General features: G+C 46.4%; 1 protein-coding gene across 5 annotated transcripts in view; it reads right to left on the reverse strand.

The window, feature by feature from the left end:
- The window catches only part of RGS3 (regulator of G protein signaling 3), a 173,240-nt gene that overhangs the window by 15,430 nt on the left and 139,127 nt on the right, over positions 1-18,683 (reverse strand). For all 5 annotated transcript variants that reach the window (XM_036751254.1, XM_036751250.1, XM_036751251.1 and 2 more), the window contains 2 exons: positions 12,192-13,058; positions 5,660-5,724 (listed from right to left, as the gene is read on the reverse strand). In XM_036751254.1, coding sequence (XP_036607149.1) covers positions 5,660-5,724; positions 12,192-13,058 — 932 coding nt within the window. The remainder of the gene's footprint in view (positions 1-5,659; positions 5,725-12,191; positions 13,059-18,683) is intronic.

Here is an 18,683-nt window from a genome sequence, read left to right on the forward strand (position 1 = left end):
AAGCAGGTGTTATGATTATCCCTGCTTTACAGCTGAGGAAACTGAGGCAGATAGAGCTTCAGTGATCTGAGGCAGATGAAAAGACTGTTGACCAGGAACTGAACTTCCTTGGCATCCATTCAATTCTCAAACCTTTAGCAAAATGGCTTCCATCCCCTTATCTCTACTTAAATACCCCTCTCTTAAGGTCACACTTGATCTTATCATCAAATGAAAGGGCCTTTTTCTGTCCTTATACTCCTTGACCTCTCTGTGACACAGGACAGCACTGTGAACCACCCTGTCTCTTCCCTGGGCTTCCATGACATTGATTCTTTATGATTCCCGTCTTCTTCGAGTACTTCTCTCTCTCTTTTGTCAGCTCCTCCTACCCCTTTCACCTTTTGGGTCTGTATGTTCTATCCCCAAAGTTCCATCATTGGCCCTCTTCTCCCTGCACATTCTGGCCCCTTTGTGATCCCATCCACTTTTCATGCCTTTTCTAGCCAATCAAAGTAGGGGCTGCAAAAATCAGGAAACCTGACCGAGGTGCCTAAAAGACAAGTAAGGCCAGCAGAGTGAGGGAAACACTGAATTGTTGAATGCTAGTGATTATGACTGACCAGTTGACTGGAGATTACAGGAGACGTCCCCGGAATAGTTACTGGATACGAATAGACATGCCTGAAGTTTCTGAACCGGCCAAATAAGAGACAGCTTTCTATGTATAGGGAGAGAGACATAATTACCTCTCTCCTAGAGACACTGTGATCTGTGACAACTAAGAGGTGTTTCTCTCAAAACAGCTACTCAAGTGTGACTCCTGAGACTCCATTACCAGCAGAATGATATGCCTTGTCCATCACAGCCGGGGAACTGGTGGTTCTGAATCAGTCTACTGAGCAAATCTCTGGGCTGCAGCCTGAAAATACCAAATCATATTGGACTTCTTTTTTTCCCTTTCTCTAAGATCAGATGGTCCTCTGAGCCAACAATTAGACAAATAGATTTAAATATTTTATGCCTATTATTTGTATTGTCCTATTTATTTGTTCGTGTGTGATGGTATCCACCTCCAGAGAAAGAACTGATATAGTCTGAATATAGACTGCAGCATATTCTTTTTCTTTCTTTTTCTTTTTCTCTCTCTTTCCTTTTCTCTCTCTTTCCTTCCTTCCTTCCTTCCTCATGTTTTCTTGCACAAAATGATTAACACGGAAATGTTCTACACGATCACATATGTATAACCTGTATCAGATTGCTTATCCTCTCGGGGGGGTGGGGCAGAAAGGAGGAAGGGATAAAATTTGGAACTCAAAACTTAAAAAAATTAAAAAGCAATGAATGTTGAAAATTGTTTTTATGTGTAATTGGGGGAAAATAAAATATTTTTAAAAAGAATCTCCAGGTGAAATATTAGAGAATATCAACTTTGCAAAAGATAAATCTTTGATTCTTTCAGACTTTTGGAAATGGGAGGATCTTGGAGACAATCCAGTCCAATCCCCCTCATTCCAAAGATGAAGAAACAAAGGCTCTGAGTCACTGTCATTTTCAAAGCTGTCTCTGTACACATCAGTGCACAGCAAATTAAGGAGCAATAGCCCCAGGAATTTACTCTCTAAACCTTGTAACATAAAGATATTTTTAAAGGTATAACTATTTCTACTATGTAATAAGCAACAGATTAAATCTAATACCATGATGAAGGAAGAAAAGACCCATGGGAGTTGTATGTCATGGGAATTACTGCTACTCTTAAAGTTAAGTGGGGAAAGCTTTTTGGAGCAGATGCAATTTCAAGAAGTATCTGAATGATGAGAGGGAGTTTAGCAAGGGGAATTATGGAATCCTGCTAGAACCACTGCTTAGGAAGAAGGAATAGGAGCAGAAATCAAGTGGAAATGAAAGGCCAGCAACAGGAATCCTAGTGTACATGAGTTGAAAAAGAAAAGATAAAAAGGTGGGGGATGGGGGTTGGGGTACAATTCTCAGGCCTCAGAAAGAAATTTCTTACACCAGTAGGTTGACAGCTGGGCCTTCTCCTATCCTTCTATCACGCTTTCATTTGGTTGATCTGATCAGCTCCCATGGATTCAATTACTATCTCTACACTAATGATGATTCTCAAACCTATTGATCTAGCCCTAACCTCTCTGAAGACCTCAAGTGTCATATCTCCAATGCCTGCTGGACACCTTGAACTGGATGTGCCATCTTAAACACAACATTTCCAAAACGGGACTCTTTCTCTCTTCCCCGAAAATACCCCTTCCTCGGAACTTCCCTATTACTGGAGCAGCTTGATGGTGCAGTGAATAGAGCAACAGGCCTGGAATTAGGAAGACCTGAGTTCAATTCTGGCTTCTGACACTTATCAGCTGTGTGACCCAGAGAAAGTCATTTAACCTCGGTTTGCCTCAGTTCCCTCATCTGTAAAAATAGCACCTATCTCCCAGGGTTGTTGTGACAATAAAATGAAATATTAATCGTAGCATGCTTAGCACACAACCTAGAACACAGTATGTGTTACGTAAATGCTCTCTCACCCCTCCATAGCCCAACTGTTGCTGAGACCTGTCGATTTTACTTTTACAACGTCTCTTGCATGTACCTTCTTCTCTCCTCTGATAGTATCACCATCCTGGTGCAGGCCCTGATCACTTCATGCTAGGACTGCAAAAGCTAGTTCCTGGGTCTGCCTGCCTCAAGTTTGTCTGCACTCCGGTCCATCGTCCAATGATCTTCCAACACACACCTCCACTCCCACCATTCAGTAAACTCCAGTGTCTCCCTATCACCTCCAGGATCAAATAAAAAGTTCTGCATTTGGCATTAATCCCATCATAACCTGGGCCCCCTCCTACCTTTCCAGTCTTCTTATAACACACACACACACACACACACACACACACACACTTTCTCTCTCAGAACTCTCTCTCTCTCCCTCCCTCCCTCCAATTCAGTGACACCAGGCTCCTTGTTCTTTGAACAAGATAATCCATCTCTTGACTCTGCATTTTCATTCACTCATTTTCTAATCTCTACCTACTAACTTCCCTGGTTTCCTTCAAGTTCTAGCTAAAATCCCACCTGCTGCAAAATGCCTTTCCCAATCCCTCTTAATGCTAGCACCACCTTCTTCTCTGTTGATTATTTCTAATTTATAAATAGATTTTATAAATCTATTTATTTAATAATCTATTTATTAAATAATCTATTTAAATTTATAAATAGATTGATAGACAGATAAATAGATAGATAGATAGATCTTCTTTGTACATAGCTGTTTATATGCTGGCTCTCCTTGAGATCAAGGTCTATCTTTTACTTTTCTTTGTAACCCCAGCACAGTGCCTGGCACATAGTAGGTGCTAAAGAACTGCTTCTTGACTGACAGCTATTCTAGCATGATTATGAGTTCCTTCATCTCATGGACTTTAACAGCAAGACAAAAACAAAAACCAGTTACTAAGTGTATACTATCCATAACGCACTGTACCAGATCTCTCTACAGCCACAACTTATAAGTTACCAGTGCTTGCCTGCAAAGTTTGAAAAAACAGTGATGGATGAGAATGGACCTTGACAGCAGCCACTATTTGCTCTAATTCTAGGAAATGGACCAGAGCTCTAACCCTACCACAAAGCCAAATGAATAAGCTCTCACTTTTTCAGCTGCATGTCTGTACCTGGCATGTGTAAGTTTCCTAACCAAGCCTTCTTCCTTCTCTATATCAGCAAAAAGACAAACTTCTGACCCTGCTGACTCTAAAATGGCATATCATGAGCTAGATACTGGCTATGAATCAGTTTACAAAAGACACTAAAAATAGTTGGTCCTATTACCAAAGACAGATGAGAATTTCAGAGGGTGGCTAGAGAAGCAGCAAGGACTGGTGAAAAGGGGAAGGGATATAAATTCTTGGCCTGGGGTAGTGGGAGAAGCACACACTGGATCTCAAGTCAGAGGCCATGGGTTCGAATCTTTAGCTCGGCTACTAATTACCACACACTAGTCACTTTAGCTCTTGGGGTCTTGATTTCCTCATCTGTAAAATGAGGGGGTCAAACAAGATAGTCTCAATGGCACCTCCTATCTCTAGATCCCCCTAGTCCTCTATAGATAACTCCCAAAAAGCCGTCTCCACCTCCACCTTTCCCCAGGGCTCCAGCTCTGCGTTTGTCTGCCAAATATCCCCAATGAAGGTTTTACCTACACCATAAACTCAGACTATCTAATACTGTGCTCATCAGCTTTCCCCCATACCCACCCCCTTCTCTTCTTGTGTTTCTGTTAATGGCACCCCCCAGTCTTTCAGGCTTGTAATCTTGGAGTCCTCTTCCCACTCTCTCACCCCACACATTGAATCAGTTGCCAATTTTTTGTCATTTCTAGCTTTACAATCTCTTTGATATTTGGCCCCTTCTCTAAACTCTCCCTAAAACTACTTTAAGTTCATTCTAATAGTCTCCTCTCCCATCTTGCTGACTCCTAAGGCAACACCACGATCACGCCACTCCTCAAGTGACACCAAATAAAGAATCAGTTCCCATCCTTGGCATTCAGGGCCCTGGACAATTCAGTTCCAAGCCCTCCTTCCAATCCTAATCTCCCACTACTCCCTTTCACATACCCTATTTTCTAGCCAACTATACACTACTCTCCACCTGCCATTCTTACTCTCTCCCTACCCGTCTCTCTGCCCATGCTCACAACATCCTCTGTGCCTAGAATGGACACCCCATCTCCACGTGCTGAGAGCCTTCCTTCGGGGCCACATCATACACCCCCTCCTCCTTAAAGCCTTCCCTGATTCTCCTTAATGAAAGTGATCTCTCCCACCCCCCATTTTTCACTCTCTCTTGGATCAAGACAATACATACTTGTCCTCCTTCTCCTCTCCAAGAGACTCGAAGCCCCTTGGCATCAGAGTCCATGTTGTATCTGTATTTGCCTCATACACTGCAGGCATCTAAGAGATGTCTGTTGAAGTGAAATCAGATGATTTTAGAGCTCGAAATAACCTCAGCGATTGAGTCCAGCATCCTCCTGCTGGATGCAGATGGGGAAATGAGGTCTATCTAGAAAGGGAAAGTGACTGAGACAAAGTCTCATGGTCACTTAGTAGTAAAAAGTTTGAACTGGGACCCAGGCCTCCTGACTCCTAGTCCACTACTGTGCCATAAGGCTAAGCACTTCTGTAAGGAGACCAGAAAACTGAAATATAAAAAGGGGAAGTGATTTGCCCAAGGTATTCTCCTTGCAGAGCTGGTCACTGATTAAAAAGTTGACCTTGGAGAGGCATGGGTTAAATGTCAAGTATGCCATGAGGCTGGAGGATCCTCTAAGGCCTCCTCTAGAGATAGAAAGATCCACCTTATCTTCCTCCTAGGGCAGGCTGGTTGATCCAAATGTCAGGCAACAACACGTGACTCTCCAGGGCTGAGAGGGAGAAAGCAGAAAGCACTTTCTATCTCAACCTCAGGGGCAGAAGTGCCTATGGTGGGCTAAGAGGAACTAGTCTGAGAAGAAATTCAGTGAAAGGGAGAGCAACCCCCAACCCGGAGTGGAAGGACTCTGAAAGGAAATGGGAAGGTCAAGCAAGCCAGAGAAGTCTAAAGCCAGTTGAGTCAAAAGATGTGCCCACCACAGAAGCCAATGCCCTTTCTCACTTACAGTTTTTTGCTCCTCTTCTGAGACGCCTCAGCACCATCATCACAGCTTGCCTCAGCCCCGCTCAGCTGGGGAAAGATGAAGATGTTTTGTTTACATTAAGAAGGTTATAGTTAGGCCAGGGGAAGCCTCATTCTGAGGTGGTACTACCCAGCCTAGTTCTCCCTCCCTGGTTCTAAGCCCGTTAGGAAGGAGTATATTATATGTGTGTGTGTGTATGTATATGTGTATATATGTGTGTGTGTGTGTGTGTGTATATATATACACACACACACATACATATATATGTATGTATGTATATATACATATATATATACACACATACACACACACACACACACACACACATATATATATACGCCTCTACCAATGAAGTGATGCACTGGGGACCAGGACCAGATTAGGAAATAGAGAAATAGGGTTTTTTTGGGGGGAGGACAACCTTCGGCAGATTGCTATCCCCAGCCCAGACAGGACCTCTGGCTGAGGAGGAGGCCTCTGGCTTCTGACTTGACAGGTTAAAGGAGGCACAGCCTTGGCTTGGGCCAAGATTGTAAAGCAAGGGCTGACTTGGAGGAATGTCTAAGCCTCCTCCCTATTTGCCATTGCTTTGGGCCCTGTTAAACGCTGACCTTAGCATCCAAGGTCACACAGTGTGTATGTTAATGACAGATGGAGGGGTCCTCATGCAAAGTCCAGTGTCACAGCTATTCTACAATGGTGCTTGGCTATTTCCTTTGACATTACACTCACTATGGTCAGCATCTTGCTCTCCTCTTCATGAAGTTTATAGAATCACGGGATCACTGATCTAAAGTTAGAAGATACCTTAGGAGTTTATCTGGTCCAACCCCTTTGTTTTTCGGATGAGAGAGTGAGATTCAGACAGGGTCTGATCTGCTCATGGCCACATGGGTAGTTAGGAGCAGAACCAGGCCCCTCACTCCAAGTTTGGTTCCCTGCCCACTACAGCACATCTCTCCTTCCAACCAGGCCACTCCCTTCACGATCCTGGCATGAGCCATATTTATGCCCACTTTCCCACTTGTGCTTGTGGCTTCTGCCCCTCCTTTCTATCTAAACAATGTTCTCTGCTCTCCTTTTGACCTAAACAAACCCTGCCCATCCTTTCAGGCCTTGCCCAGGCCTGGGCCTCTCCAGAGCCTTCCCAGCTGACTGCACAATCTTTCCCTTCTGTGATCTCTTACAAGGCTCACATCTGTACCACACAGCTTAGCATTTGATCAGATTCCATCCTGGACTGCTCTCCCACTGTAAAAACAATTAGTCTTATCTCTCCCACTAGACTGTAAGCTTTTCTAAGGCAGGAATTGTGTTTTCTTGTATTTCCCACAGCACTGGGCACAGAGTATATCCTTAATGAAAACTCAATGATGGATGGATTGGCTGGAGCAGCAAATGTTCTATGCCCCCGGGATGAGTTCATATGCCAATCATATGGGCTGGTATTTTATCATAGAAGCTAGCTGACACACAATGTGTCACAAATGTGTGGGTTGCAGTATTTTTCTGCTCTTTTTTTAAGTTTTGAGGGAAGTAACTACACACAGATACTCCATTTGTGGTCATAGCCTCCTTTTGGCACAACTTGGCCCCCACCTTCCTATACCAGTCTCTCTACCGGGCACCCCCCGCCCGTGGGAACGAGCACCTCTGGCCCCTCAGCCTGGCGCTGGGCTTCCTTCCATTCTAACCTTAAGTTTCCGCAGTTTATCAGCCCAGCACAATGGTACACTTGAGCCCCTCCCACTCCCCCCTCCCTCCATAGGAGTTGGGGAAATCAAAGCAGTTCAAGCATGGGAAGAAACTTCCTTCCATTGTTGGGCAGGACTTGTCTAGATTCTGGTGTCTGCTGGGATCTGTCAGACCCAACCTCCCCAGGCAGATCCTCCCAGACTCCTGAGGCTGGCCCCTTAGGGAAGAGGCCGGGGCTCAAAGGCATGTCACAGAATGCCCCAACTAGAAAAGCTCTTAAAGATTATTCCAACTCACTCACTTAATACAAGAGGACAGGGAGGCCCTGAAGAGCACTGTCCAAGGCTGTACAGCAAGTTTCAATGGTCAGCACAATATCCTGAATATGGTATAGGTATGGTTAACAGATTTACCAAAGTTGGTGGTAGTCTGGACATGAACCCTAGAGCTCCCGACTCCCAAGCAAATGATGTTAACATTCACAAACTAGAATTGTGACAGGCCCAGGGATTGGGGGGGGGGGGTGGACAGAGGTAAAGGGAAGCGGAAGAAGGAAGGAAAAAACACCTGTTACTCTATTTACAAGTAGTTAAACGAAGCGACTGTGAATGGAAGGCATTTGCTAAGGATTTAACCCAGAGGTCCTGATTCCCAATTCAATTCACCATCAAATTGAAATGAATTGGATCTGCAGCCCAATTGAGGTTTTTCTGCAATGCCCCGTCAGCTTCATGAAAAGGTTTTGGCAGTGAGCAACAGTACAACCCACCCTGCCTCTCTTTTTCCAGCTCCAACACCATCTTTGAGCACATGGAGTGAAGCCTGGTCAAGGCTTTGATCTTTCTGAGAGCAAAAATCTAAGACTAGGAGAGCCAAAAAAAGATAAGCAGGATAAGCTAGGGATAGGTACAGAATCTACCTGGGCCCACGGCTGGGCCAGAAAACCATTAGTCAGAGCTGGGGAATGACTTTCAGTCTTAGAATCAGGTGGACACAGAATGATTTAGTGACTTCTACCATCCTACTTATGAAGGACCGAGTGCCTTTCAGGCCTGGCAATGGACTTCCCTTAGAGCTAGGATATTACAGGATCTGACTGGTTTAATCAAACTGTCATTCAATTAAAAAAAAAACACACTTGAAGATTCATTGGTTTCACCTGGGAAGGACAAAAGCTAATACACTGACCTCTAAGAGACAAGGCAGCTAAAAGCAAGGAAGCAAGACAAGCAGCATAGCAAGGGGTGGCGGGGACATGGTACAGTGGAAGCGAGTCCCAGGATCTGGTATGGTGGAAGGAGCGCTGGATTCTGGGCAAAGCATTTAGCCTCAGTTTCCTCATTTGTGAACCTTGTACTAGCTACTTCACAGCATCACTGTGGAAATCAAATTCAGATTAGGTATACAAAGCACTTTGTAAGGTGTGTTCATTGTTATTCATCTGTCCCAGGAACGGATGCAGATAAGGTTCATTCTTTAGAGACAGACTGATGTACTGGATAGAGCTCTGGACTCAAGAACCACCTTAGACACTTCCTAGCTGTAAGACTCCAGGCAAGTCCTTTTAATGGCTTTCTGCCTCAGTTTCTCCATCTACAAAATGGGGATAATAACGGCACCTAACTCAAAGGGCTGTGATGAGGAACAAATGAGAAACAACATCTAAAGTGCTTGCTGTGTAAATGTCAGCATTAGCTTCTCCGGCCTTCTTTTTGCAGAAAGCCTCTCTAGGTGCTCTCCCTGCCTCCTCCTGCTCCCTCTCCCCTTTGGAGACCGCCTTCCCTTTCCCTTCTCTAGATCTCGTGTGCACACAGCTATTCCATGTTCTCTCCCATTAGAGTGTGAACTCCATGAGGGCAGAGACAGTGTTTTTGCATTCAGCACAGTGCCTGACCAGAGCAAGCACATAACAAATCCTTGCTGACTCACTGATAAGAAGTCATTATGAATAAGTTATTGTTATTGTTGATAATAATAATCCGGACCTCACTTCTATTCAAAGGAGAATCTGCTGATGAAGGAAGATCTGTGGAAAAGACATCATTTGCAAGGTAAATATTGATACAGATTTTTTTTTCTATGCACAGGAAAGAGGAGGTCTAGGAAATCTATTTGGAAGTAGTAGCTTAAGGAAGTTTTTAAAGAGAACTAACTTCTGTGGGCACCTGGACACGAAGGAAGGCAGGCCCAGGAATCAGGAAACCCGGGTTTTAGTGCCGGCTCTTTCACTGCCTTGAACACATCCATCACACCCTGCTCCTCTCTCTGGGCCACAGTTTCTTCCTCTTCCACATGAAGGAGATTGACTTGGATGATTTCTAAGGTCCCTTCCAGTTCCAACATTCTATGGTTCTAAGATAATCAGGTTGTTTTCTTCTTGGCTAAAGTCATGTAAACTGAGGAAGTAGGATTCCTTTTTTGGAAGGGAGAGGACAGAAGAAAGAAGTAAGGAAGGAGAAAGAAAAGATTTTAAAGCATGGAGCACTTTGAAGGAGTGGGCAGCTAGGTGGCACAGTGGATAGAGGACCAGAAAGACTCATCTGCCTGAGTTCAAATCTGGTCTCAGACACTCACTAACTGTGTGACCCCGGGTAAGTCAGTTCACCCTGTTTGCCTCAGTTTCTTCATCTGTAAAATGAGGAAATGGCCAACAACTCTAGTATATTTGCCAAGAAAACACCAAATGAGGTCAGAAACAACAACTGGAAATGTCTGAGCAGCAACCACACTTTGAAGGAGGGCAGCCCTATTTCCCACTTTAGACTGGCAAACAGCCTCTGAGTAAGGCTCACCCTAAGTCAGGTCTGAAAGCTAGAAAAGTATGGTCCTGAAGGCCACGATCTCCGGACACAGAGAGAAGGAAAGGACTCGATTCCTGCTCAGGAGCTGTGGTTGGGGCTTCTCTCCACTAGAGGGCAGGGGTAAGCCAGCTCTAAATCTCCCCAGCCCCACGGGAACTTTTCCTCTCATCACTGCTCCCCTCTTCCAACGTTCTGATGCCAATATTTCACTCAGAACCCAACAGATTCTTGGGCCCACATGCTTTCAGGATTAATTTAAGCATGGGCCTCAGGTTCTATCCCCAAACCCATTCAATTCAACAAGCAGGTATTAAAAGCCTGGTATGTGAAAGGCGCTCTGCTGGTCATTGTCCAGGCCCTCGGTCGGTCGGGACTCAAGGTAAGTGCCTGCCCCTCTCTGGGCATCAATTGTCCTGCTCATCAGAGAGGGGTGACCTCTCTCTGCTCCCAGGCAAGTCTAGAAAGACGTATTTTTAAACGTTTTGGGACCAATGCATTATTTTGGAGCCAATGCATTACTCTGTTTTTGCTTAGCTGACCATCTTTGTTTTGAAAAGGAAGCAAGGCTGCGTAATTGGGAAGAAACGACCACATAGAAAAAGAGTGTCAGTAAAATGTGGACTTAATTTTTAAAATAAATAAACAAACATCTCTGTAAGTTCTGAAGTTCAGGATGCAGAGGACAGAGTTTCTGCATTCCCTGAAGTCTGACCCATCTCCACAGACCCTGAGCCTCAGATTCTCCTAAAGAAAATACTCCTTGAGACAAGGATGACCAGAGAGGGAAAATGGGCCTTGTTTTCTGACATCTCCAGCTCCAAGTCCAATCTCCTCGGCCTGCTAATCAAGTCCCACCCCACCTCTCCAGCCTCAGCCAAAGTCTACTCACTGTCCCCAAACAGGTTAACCCACCTTCTAGATTCTTGTCTCTGTTCCTTTCTTCACATTATTTCTCTCTCCCCTGCCTCAAGAGAACCAAATCCTACTCGTCCTTCAAGGCCCTGTCCAACTCTGCCTCCCTCGAGAAACCTCAGCCCTTTCCAGGTCACAGAGGCTCAAGGGCCATCACCCTCTGAACACCCACTACGTTCTGTGCCATATATTTGGGATCTAGCACCTGACACCCTCTTACATCTTGAATACTGTTGTTTTGTTATCACCTAATTTTGTGTGAGAGTGCTTTGTTTCCTTCACTAAGCTTTAACCGCCATGCATGAAAGCAAGACCTACTGTTTTATACTTTCTTATAAGCCCTGCCTCTCCTGGTTTCTGACACAGAACCTCTTCTTTAGGCTTTTCATCCAGGGCTTTATCCCTTCTGCCCCTAAGCTCTGGCTGAAGGTGCAGTCCAGGTGGACCTCAGGGATCACAAAGGGCTGCTTGTCAGTTAAGGGAGGGGCCTTAGAGCAGATAGCCTCTTCTGTGGGCACTTCCTCTTAAGGTCAGTCACTGGCGGGAGGCCCAGGTTCTTCAGGTGCCCCAATGGCCACCCCCTCAGCAGCCAGGGGCACCTTCAGGTTTGTAGCCTGCATGGGATGGGTTATTCTCAGGAGGTCTTTGTTCCTGGACAACCTTTCTAATACTGCTTCTCACTGGCCCTGGAGTGAGAAGGACCTGAGTTCAAGTCCAGCCTCAGATACTACCTATGGGACCCTGGGCATGTCACTTCACTCTATTTGCCTCAGTTTCCTCATCTGTAAAATGAGCTGGAGAAGGAAAAGGCAAATCACTCCAGGATCGTTGCCAAGAAAACCCCAAATGGGGTCACAGAGAGTCGGAATTTAATAGCAACAACAGTCCTGCCTTTACAACTTACTACTTGCATGAATTTAAGCAAGTCAGTTAAGCTCTCTTTGCCTCAGTCTCTTCCTCTACAAGATGAGGGACTGGACTAGGACAAGACTCCTTCCAGATCTAAATCTCTGATCTCTGATCCTGAGTTTGGTCCCACTCAGCAGGGCCTCTGCTCCGGGCCCAGGATATGTTCCCAATCCCCCCCAGGAGGCGTTCTCACCTACCTTTCTGTGTCCTGTAAAGAAGAGGGAGAGGTGGTGCATGGAGCCCCCGTTGCGCGCCAGCTCCTTCTTCATGGTCCTGGGGGAGGCCAGGGCCCAGTCGCTCTTCTTGCCATCACCATCGGAGCAGTTGAGGGTGGTGTCCGAGGTGAAGCAGTGGCTCTTGGGCTCTTGCAGGAGGCTGCCCTCGCTGTGGGTGCGGCGCCGCAGGGAGCTCTGCACCGTCAGCATGAAGGCCCCTTCGGTGCCCGACGTCTCGATCATGCTGCACCGCTTTGCCTCGTTTCGGTCCAGGTAGTTGTCGTCACTCTCGTCGTCCTCATCCTCATAGCCCTCCTCACCCTCGACTTCTTCCTCCTCTTCCTCAGCCTCTTCATCCAGGGCACCATCCTGCTCTATCCCTTCTGCCCCTAAGCTCTGACTGAAGGTGTGGTCCAGGCGGACCTCAGGGATCACAAAGGGCTGCTTGTCAGTTAAGGGAGGGGCCCTAGAGCCTGCAGCCTCCTCTGTGGGTACTTCCCCTGGAGAACAGTCACCGGCAGGAGGCCCAGGTTCTTCAGGTGCCCCATTGGCCACCCCCTCAGCAGCCAGGGGCACCTCCAGGTTTGTGGCCTCCCCTGCAGACGCCTCCACTTGGGATGGGTTGTTCTCTGGAGGCTTAAGTCCCTCAGGTGCCCCATTGGCCGCCCCCTCAGCAGGCAGGGGCACCTCCAGGCTTGTGGCCTCCCCTGCAAGCGCCTCCTTCTGGGAACGGTTGCTCTCAGGGGGCCCTGGTTCCTCAGGTGCCCCACTAGCCCCCACCTCAGTAGAAGGGGGTACCTCCTCCTCAGAAGGCATCTCTTTTCTTTCATCTGCGTCTGTCTCAAGCATCTGGAGGAAAAAGAGAGAGAGAGAGAGAGAGAGAGAGAGAGAGAGAGAGAGAGAGAGAGAGAGAACAAGAACAAGATGAGGCCAAAGAACATCAGATTGTACAAAGGTCCCACAAGTCTTAGCTCATACACTTAGGACTGATGGCTATAGGACCATAGGATTTTTAATTGAAAGAGATTATCCAGATCTTCACTTTACAGATAAGGAAACAAGACCCAGAGGGATGAAGTGATTTTCCTGCAGTCATGAAGGTATTAAGTAGCAGGGCTGGGATCTGAACTCAAGTATTCTAGGAGTCCAAATGAAAAATTCCCTGGGTCCTTCCAACCTGCCCACATCCCAAATAACAACCTGTTACCTGAAGATTGATTCCCCACCTTTGAGGGGGCCCCAAATAGTCAGAGACCTCTAAGGCCAGCCAGAAGCCAAAAAGCCAGAGGTCAAGACAAGAATCCAAGGCCAGGCACGTAGAGACAAGGGCCCTGCCTTCGATAGGAAGCTCTTCAGATCCTTCCCGATGTATGTAGCAAGTTTCAATAACTGCCTTCCTAGGATAGGACCAACCAAAGGTTTGGTGCTCAAAGGCTACCACAATACATCTACCCATCACAAATGGCAGGTTCTGATTGAGCCTGGCAGAGGACGGAGGCAGTGCCACTGTGTGAGAGATAGGAAAGAAAGAACAAGAAAGTGAAAAGGAAGGGGGATGTTTGACAAGCACTAACATTTTGGGGGACATCACTATACCAGACCACTAGGAGAGCAAAGAGGGCCCAGCATGTCGATTGTATGTTTGCCCTCGATGCAGCAGGTCCCAGGGGCAACAAACTAGGGAGACCAATTCTACTTCCCTAAACCCTGAGGTCTTTTTGCCTAGCCCCTAGGTACGGGGAGAGACAAGGCTTCTCAACTGGGGTCCTTTAGTCATACCTACACCAGTGCTAGAAGACACTAGAATTATGCCATTCCTGCTCAATCCTTGCTTGGAGCTAGGACCAGGATGTAAGTTGGAGAAGTTCTAAATCCCATCTGAATGAACAACGACCAAAACACTGACCAGAAAGAAAAATTCAAACTGGCTTCTGGAAAACACTGCCAGTGAGATTCCTACTACAGAATGGGGTCAAGAAGCCCAACAGACAGAGAGGTCCACCTCCCCCTCCCCCCACTCTAACACCATCTCCTAGAGAATGTGACCCTCTTGCTCTTACATCAGGACGTCCTGCCTGAGGCCTGGAATGACAACTCTGCCTTGGCAATCACCAAGCTCTCTAAAGTGGAAGGGGGTGAGGGTTGGGGGCACAGCTCTGAGCCATCTCTCTCCTTTCTGTGCTCAGACACACTCTGTGCTAGGCCTGGAAAAGTTCTCCCTATTTCAGCATTGCAGTTTAGCCAAAAAGGCACTGCATCAGGAGTAAGGAAATCTGTGTTCTAAGTCCCAGCTCTACCAATTTACTGATTGCACAGGATTCTGTGAAAACTTAATGAGATACTCTCAAATAACACTCATGAAAGCACTTTGTACAGAAGAAAACTTTTGGAGGCCAAATGTAGAGCCAAGAAAATAAATTGAATCTCTCCCCCACAACTACACCCCACCAAATTGCTGAGACCCAAAGCCTCTGGCCCAGCTCCTGCTCTGCTCCACTTCAGCCTGCTCTCCCTCCTCCCCGTGCCCCCTCCAGTACACACACACTTACCCTGAACCTTGCCCATTCTTAGAAACGGAGGGCTAGACTTAACTCTGCAGGGCAGCTCCTTGCCACACTAAATAAGAGATCCGAGGCTCCCTTAGAGCTGAAGCGTTCCTCTTCTCCCTTACATGTGACTGAGTGGCTGCTGCTCCCTGAGAAGCAACCTCATCACTCCCAGGTTTCAAATCCTGGCTTGTCAGTCCATCCGCCAAATCAACAGAATCCCCACTTTCCCAGATAATTCTCTGCCTGCTTCCTTGTGCTCAGCAAAAAAAAAGATGAGAAACAACCCGGGGATTCTCAGCCATAGCCAGTGCCACCACCGAGGCAGAGCACCCCCAAGTCTGTCCCTCCAGGGAAGTGACTAGCTCTGAATTTCCCCTTTCCTGGGGTGGCCTGGGGTGGGGTTCGGGAGGGGTAGGAGTGGCCCTGGCCTGCCCGCCTGGTGACTCCCTTGCCAACGCCCCGGTGGGCTGCGGGGCTGGAGAATACAGTGACAGTCCCAAAACCAGAAATGCAAGTCAGGCAGCTCAGACCATTCCCACTGGCAGATTAGAGCAAAAATAAACAATGCCGAAAAGGGGAAGTGCCTCCTAATCACCTTGGCTTCCATCAAGGGGCAGGTTCTTCTTGGTTTCACCACAGGAGATTTCTGTGAGAGATTTCCTAGCCAAAGGCTCTATTTAAGAATCATAGGATGTTAAAGCAAGAAAAGGCATTAAAAGTCAAGCACCTTGTTTTTTTTAGAAAAGGATGCTGAGGCCCAAGGAGGGAGAAAATGATTGGCCCAAGGTGACCCTACTAGTCCAAGGCTCCTTCCCCTCTGCCACATGATCACTAGCTTCCCCCTGGTCCCATTGCTTGCCCGCCCTTTCAGCTATAGGGACACTGGGGTTTTTGCCTGGAAGTTTCATGCTGCCAGGGGAGCACCTCACCAGAAGGCCAGAGGCCAGTCACTTGGCCCCAAACTGGAAACCCCTGGTCTTTTCCAAGGGTCCAAGAAAGGGCAGTATGGGCTACTGGCAGAGCTTTCTTTCTCTGATTGCTCCAGCCGGCAGCTGGTGGCTGCTGACTATAAGCCAATGCTGGCTGAGAGGCAACCTTAGAGGCCATTTAGTGCCAGGCCTTCATTGTACAAAGATACTGCAAGCCCACCTCTCTAGATTCCCAACCCAGTGCTCTTCTTACTGCACCAGACTGCCTTCTTATACATATGCATATACACTTGTGGACCACTGAGAAATCCTAGAAGAAGAACAGGCTGAGACAACATTTGTACGTGCTCCAACCACCTTCAAAAGGATAACAAATAACTCCCCACTTGCCCTTGGAGACAGTCCTGGTACCACCCCTCAATTCCTCACATCCTCAAAGGTCCTCACATCCCTCAGAAACCTCTGAAGAACTTAAATGCTCCTGCCTGGAAGGAAGGCAGGCTGGAGGCACCCCCTCCCCAGGCCTCGGCTCAGTTGGACATACCATTCATCTATTGGTCTCCGAGCAGAGGGTCTGAGGACCTGACAAGAAAACCAACCACACTGGCATTTGAAGAAATTGGGTTGTGCATTCCTGTGCATTCTAAGCTTAGCATTTTCAGAGACCTGACTTTTCTCTCCTTCCAAGAGGATTTCTAGATCTACTCAACTTTTAATTTAGCTTAGCCGTTGCTTTATTTAATTCTGCCTAGTGCCCATATCAGATAACGGAGGACCAGGAAATGAACCGAAAGGAGGTTCAGTTTAGTATTTCATTAAATCCCCCACCAGATTCAGTCCAGGGTTTTAGGGCTGCTGTAGAGGGGGTAGTGGGCAGGAAGCCCAAAGCCTCTCAGGAACTGTCATTTACCTTCTGACTTGACCAGACTACAAGAGGAATAGCAGGACCTGGGTTGGTTGAGGCACTGGCATATGTGGGAATGGGGTGGGGGTCAGACAGGTATGAGGGAAGGGGAAGCAATACAAGGATGGCTTCTTGGCCTAAAAGCTGAGACTAGGCAGAATTACTAGCTCCTTCAGAGACAGGGGAAACCCATAAAAGGATGGGTACTTGGAGAAGCTGGTGAGGTCATTTCTAGACTATACACTCCTTGAAGGCAAAGGAAAGATCTGCTTTTCTATCCCACATAACACCTAACACAAGCCTAGGAACATTAGTAGTGGGAGATCAGTAAATATTGAATAGATGAATGAGTAGTTGAAGATTTGGAAAGGCAATCCTTCTAGTAGGTTTAGACCAAAGACTCTTAAACTGAAACTTTATTTACTGTGATGAACAAAAAAACTAAGCAACAATCCATCCAGGAAAGCTAGTTGTGAGGACAAAATATTCATTTTGACAGCACAGAAAGAGTAGAATCAAGTTCACTTTTTCATCCCTCTGTTCAGTGACCCTGCATGAATGACGTTACCTCCCTTCTCTGAAACATAGGGTTGGACAAAATCCACAGTATGGTCTAAGATTTCAGCTCATACCTTCTACATTTGCAGTGAACAAGATAGGATTTCAACAGCTATATGTCTTTGTGAAAGCCGTCTTTATAGTTTTCCACAAATGGACAATACAGTTTCTGGTATGTTTAATCCTGCCCTTTCAGAAGGAAGTCCTGGTGCCTCCAGAAGGTTTGCCTACAACCATGCATCAGATGTTTGCCTCCCCTTGTGTCATAAAACAAAAAGCTCCCATAGCCTCAAAGTTGAGAAAAGGCTCAAATATGGTGCAGTAGCAGTGAACAACTCAAATGTGCCCAAGGAAACCAGTCTGCCTAGAAAGAAACAGGCAAACATCCCCTTTTCCATTCATATGCTCCAAGTCTCCTACCTCATGCCTGCCTCAAGAAAGCAGATGGCATTAAAACACAAATATTGTCTACCTTGGGTTGGTAAGATTCTTCACAGAAAAACCTTCAGCATTATCTCCCATTTCCTAAGAACGTCCCCAACATATTCTAGTTCCTCAGGGGGAAGGCAGGGGAAGAACTTATATAGAGAAAATACCTAAGAGGAGGGATGGAACCAGGGGTGCACTAGAACCAGCTTCCACCAGCCAGGGAGAGCTAATTGTTAAATTTTTATTGTGACCATTTACACCATGCTACAAATAAGAGTTTGATTTCTTGTTTTGTCAACTGTCTAGACTTAATAAAGTGATGGAAAAAATGTTAATAATACAGATGAAACTTTAAAATTTGGTACTTTTCAGAAAGCCTGTTGTTAAATATTTACTAGCATACACCCTGGATGGAACCAATAGATCAAACAAATGGGGTAGGAAGTTGTACAGAGAACATTAGGCCAAATGACCTGGTCCTGCAGGTCCTGAATTTGATCAGGCCTGGCCCAAGGTCATCACTGAGAATGTTGGTCCCCTCATCAGGGTGATCTCAGGATCTCAGCTTGAGATGAGTGCCTGAGTCTAACCAGCAGAGCGCCTATCCCACAGACTGCTCGCAGTTCAGTCAAAGTTCATTAAACCAGAGGCAGCCATTTTCCATATACACATACCTCTAGGGCCTGGCTATCAACCCACCTAAGTTATTTCTTGCCCTGGCAGGAAGTATGTATGGAGCACCCAAGGTCAAACTTATTTTACCTCAGTATTAGGGTTCCTCCCGTATGGAAGCAGTAATGCCCTTTACCTACCCTACCCTTGTCTACCCTAACCTCTGAATTTATCTGTTCCTCCTGAGGTTGGTGAATCCTGTTACCATTATATTGGGCTTATCCATCACTTCTTGTAACTACAGATTCCCTGGTCCTTCCAGACAACTGGCTTCAGGTTCCTAAAATGTGGTTTGCCTCCCACACATCCTAGCCATTACCTGACTCTTGAGCTCCAGTTCCTAACCTGATGTGACACCAAACTATACAGCACACTGAACTATACAGCAGATTAACCCTCTCAGTCTAAGTCAGGAACTTCCAAGATCCTAGAG

The sequence above is a fragment of the Trichosurus vulpecula genome, chromosome 3 (assembly GCF_011100635.1).
Source record: "Trichosurus vulpecula isolate mTriVul1 chromosome 3, mTriVul1.pri, whole genome shotgun sequence".
In the NCBI taxonomy this organism is placed as follows: Eukaryota; Metazoa; Chordata; class Mammalia; order Diprotodontia; family Phalangeridae; genus Trichosurus; species Trichosurus vulpecula.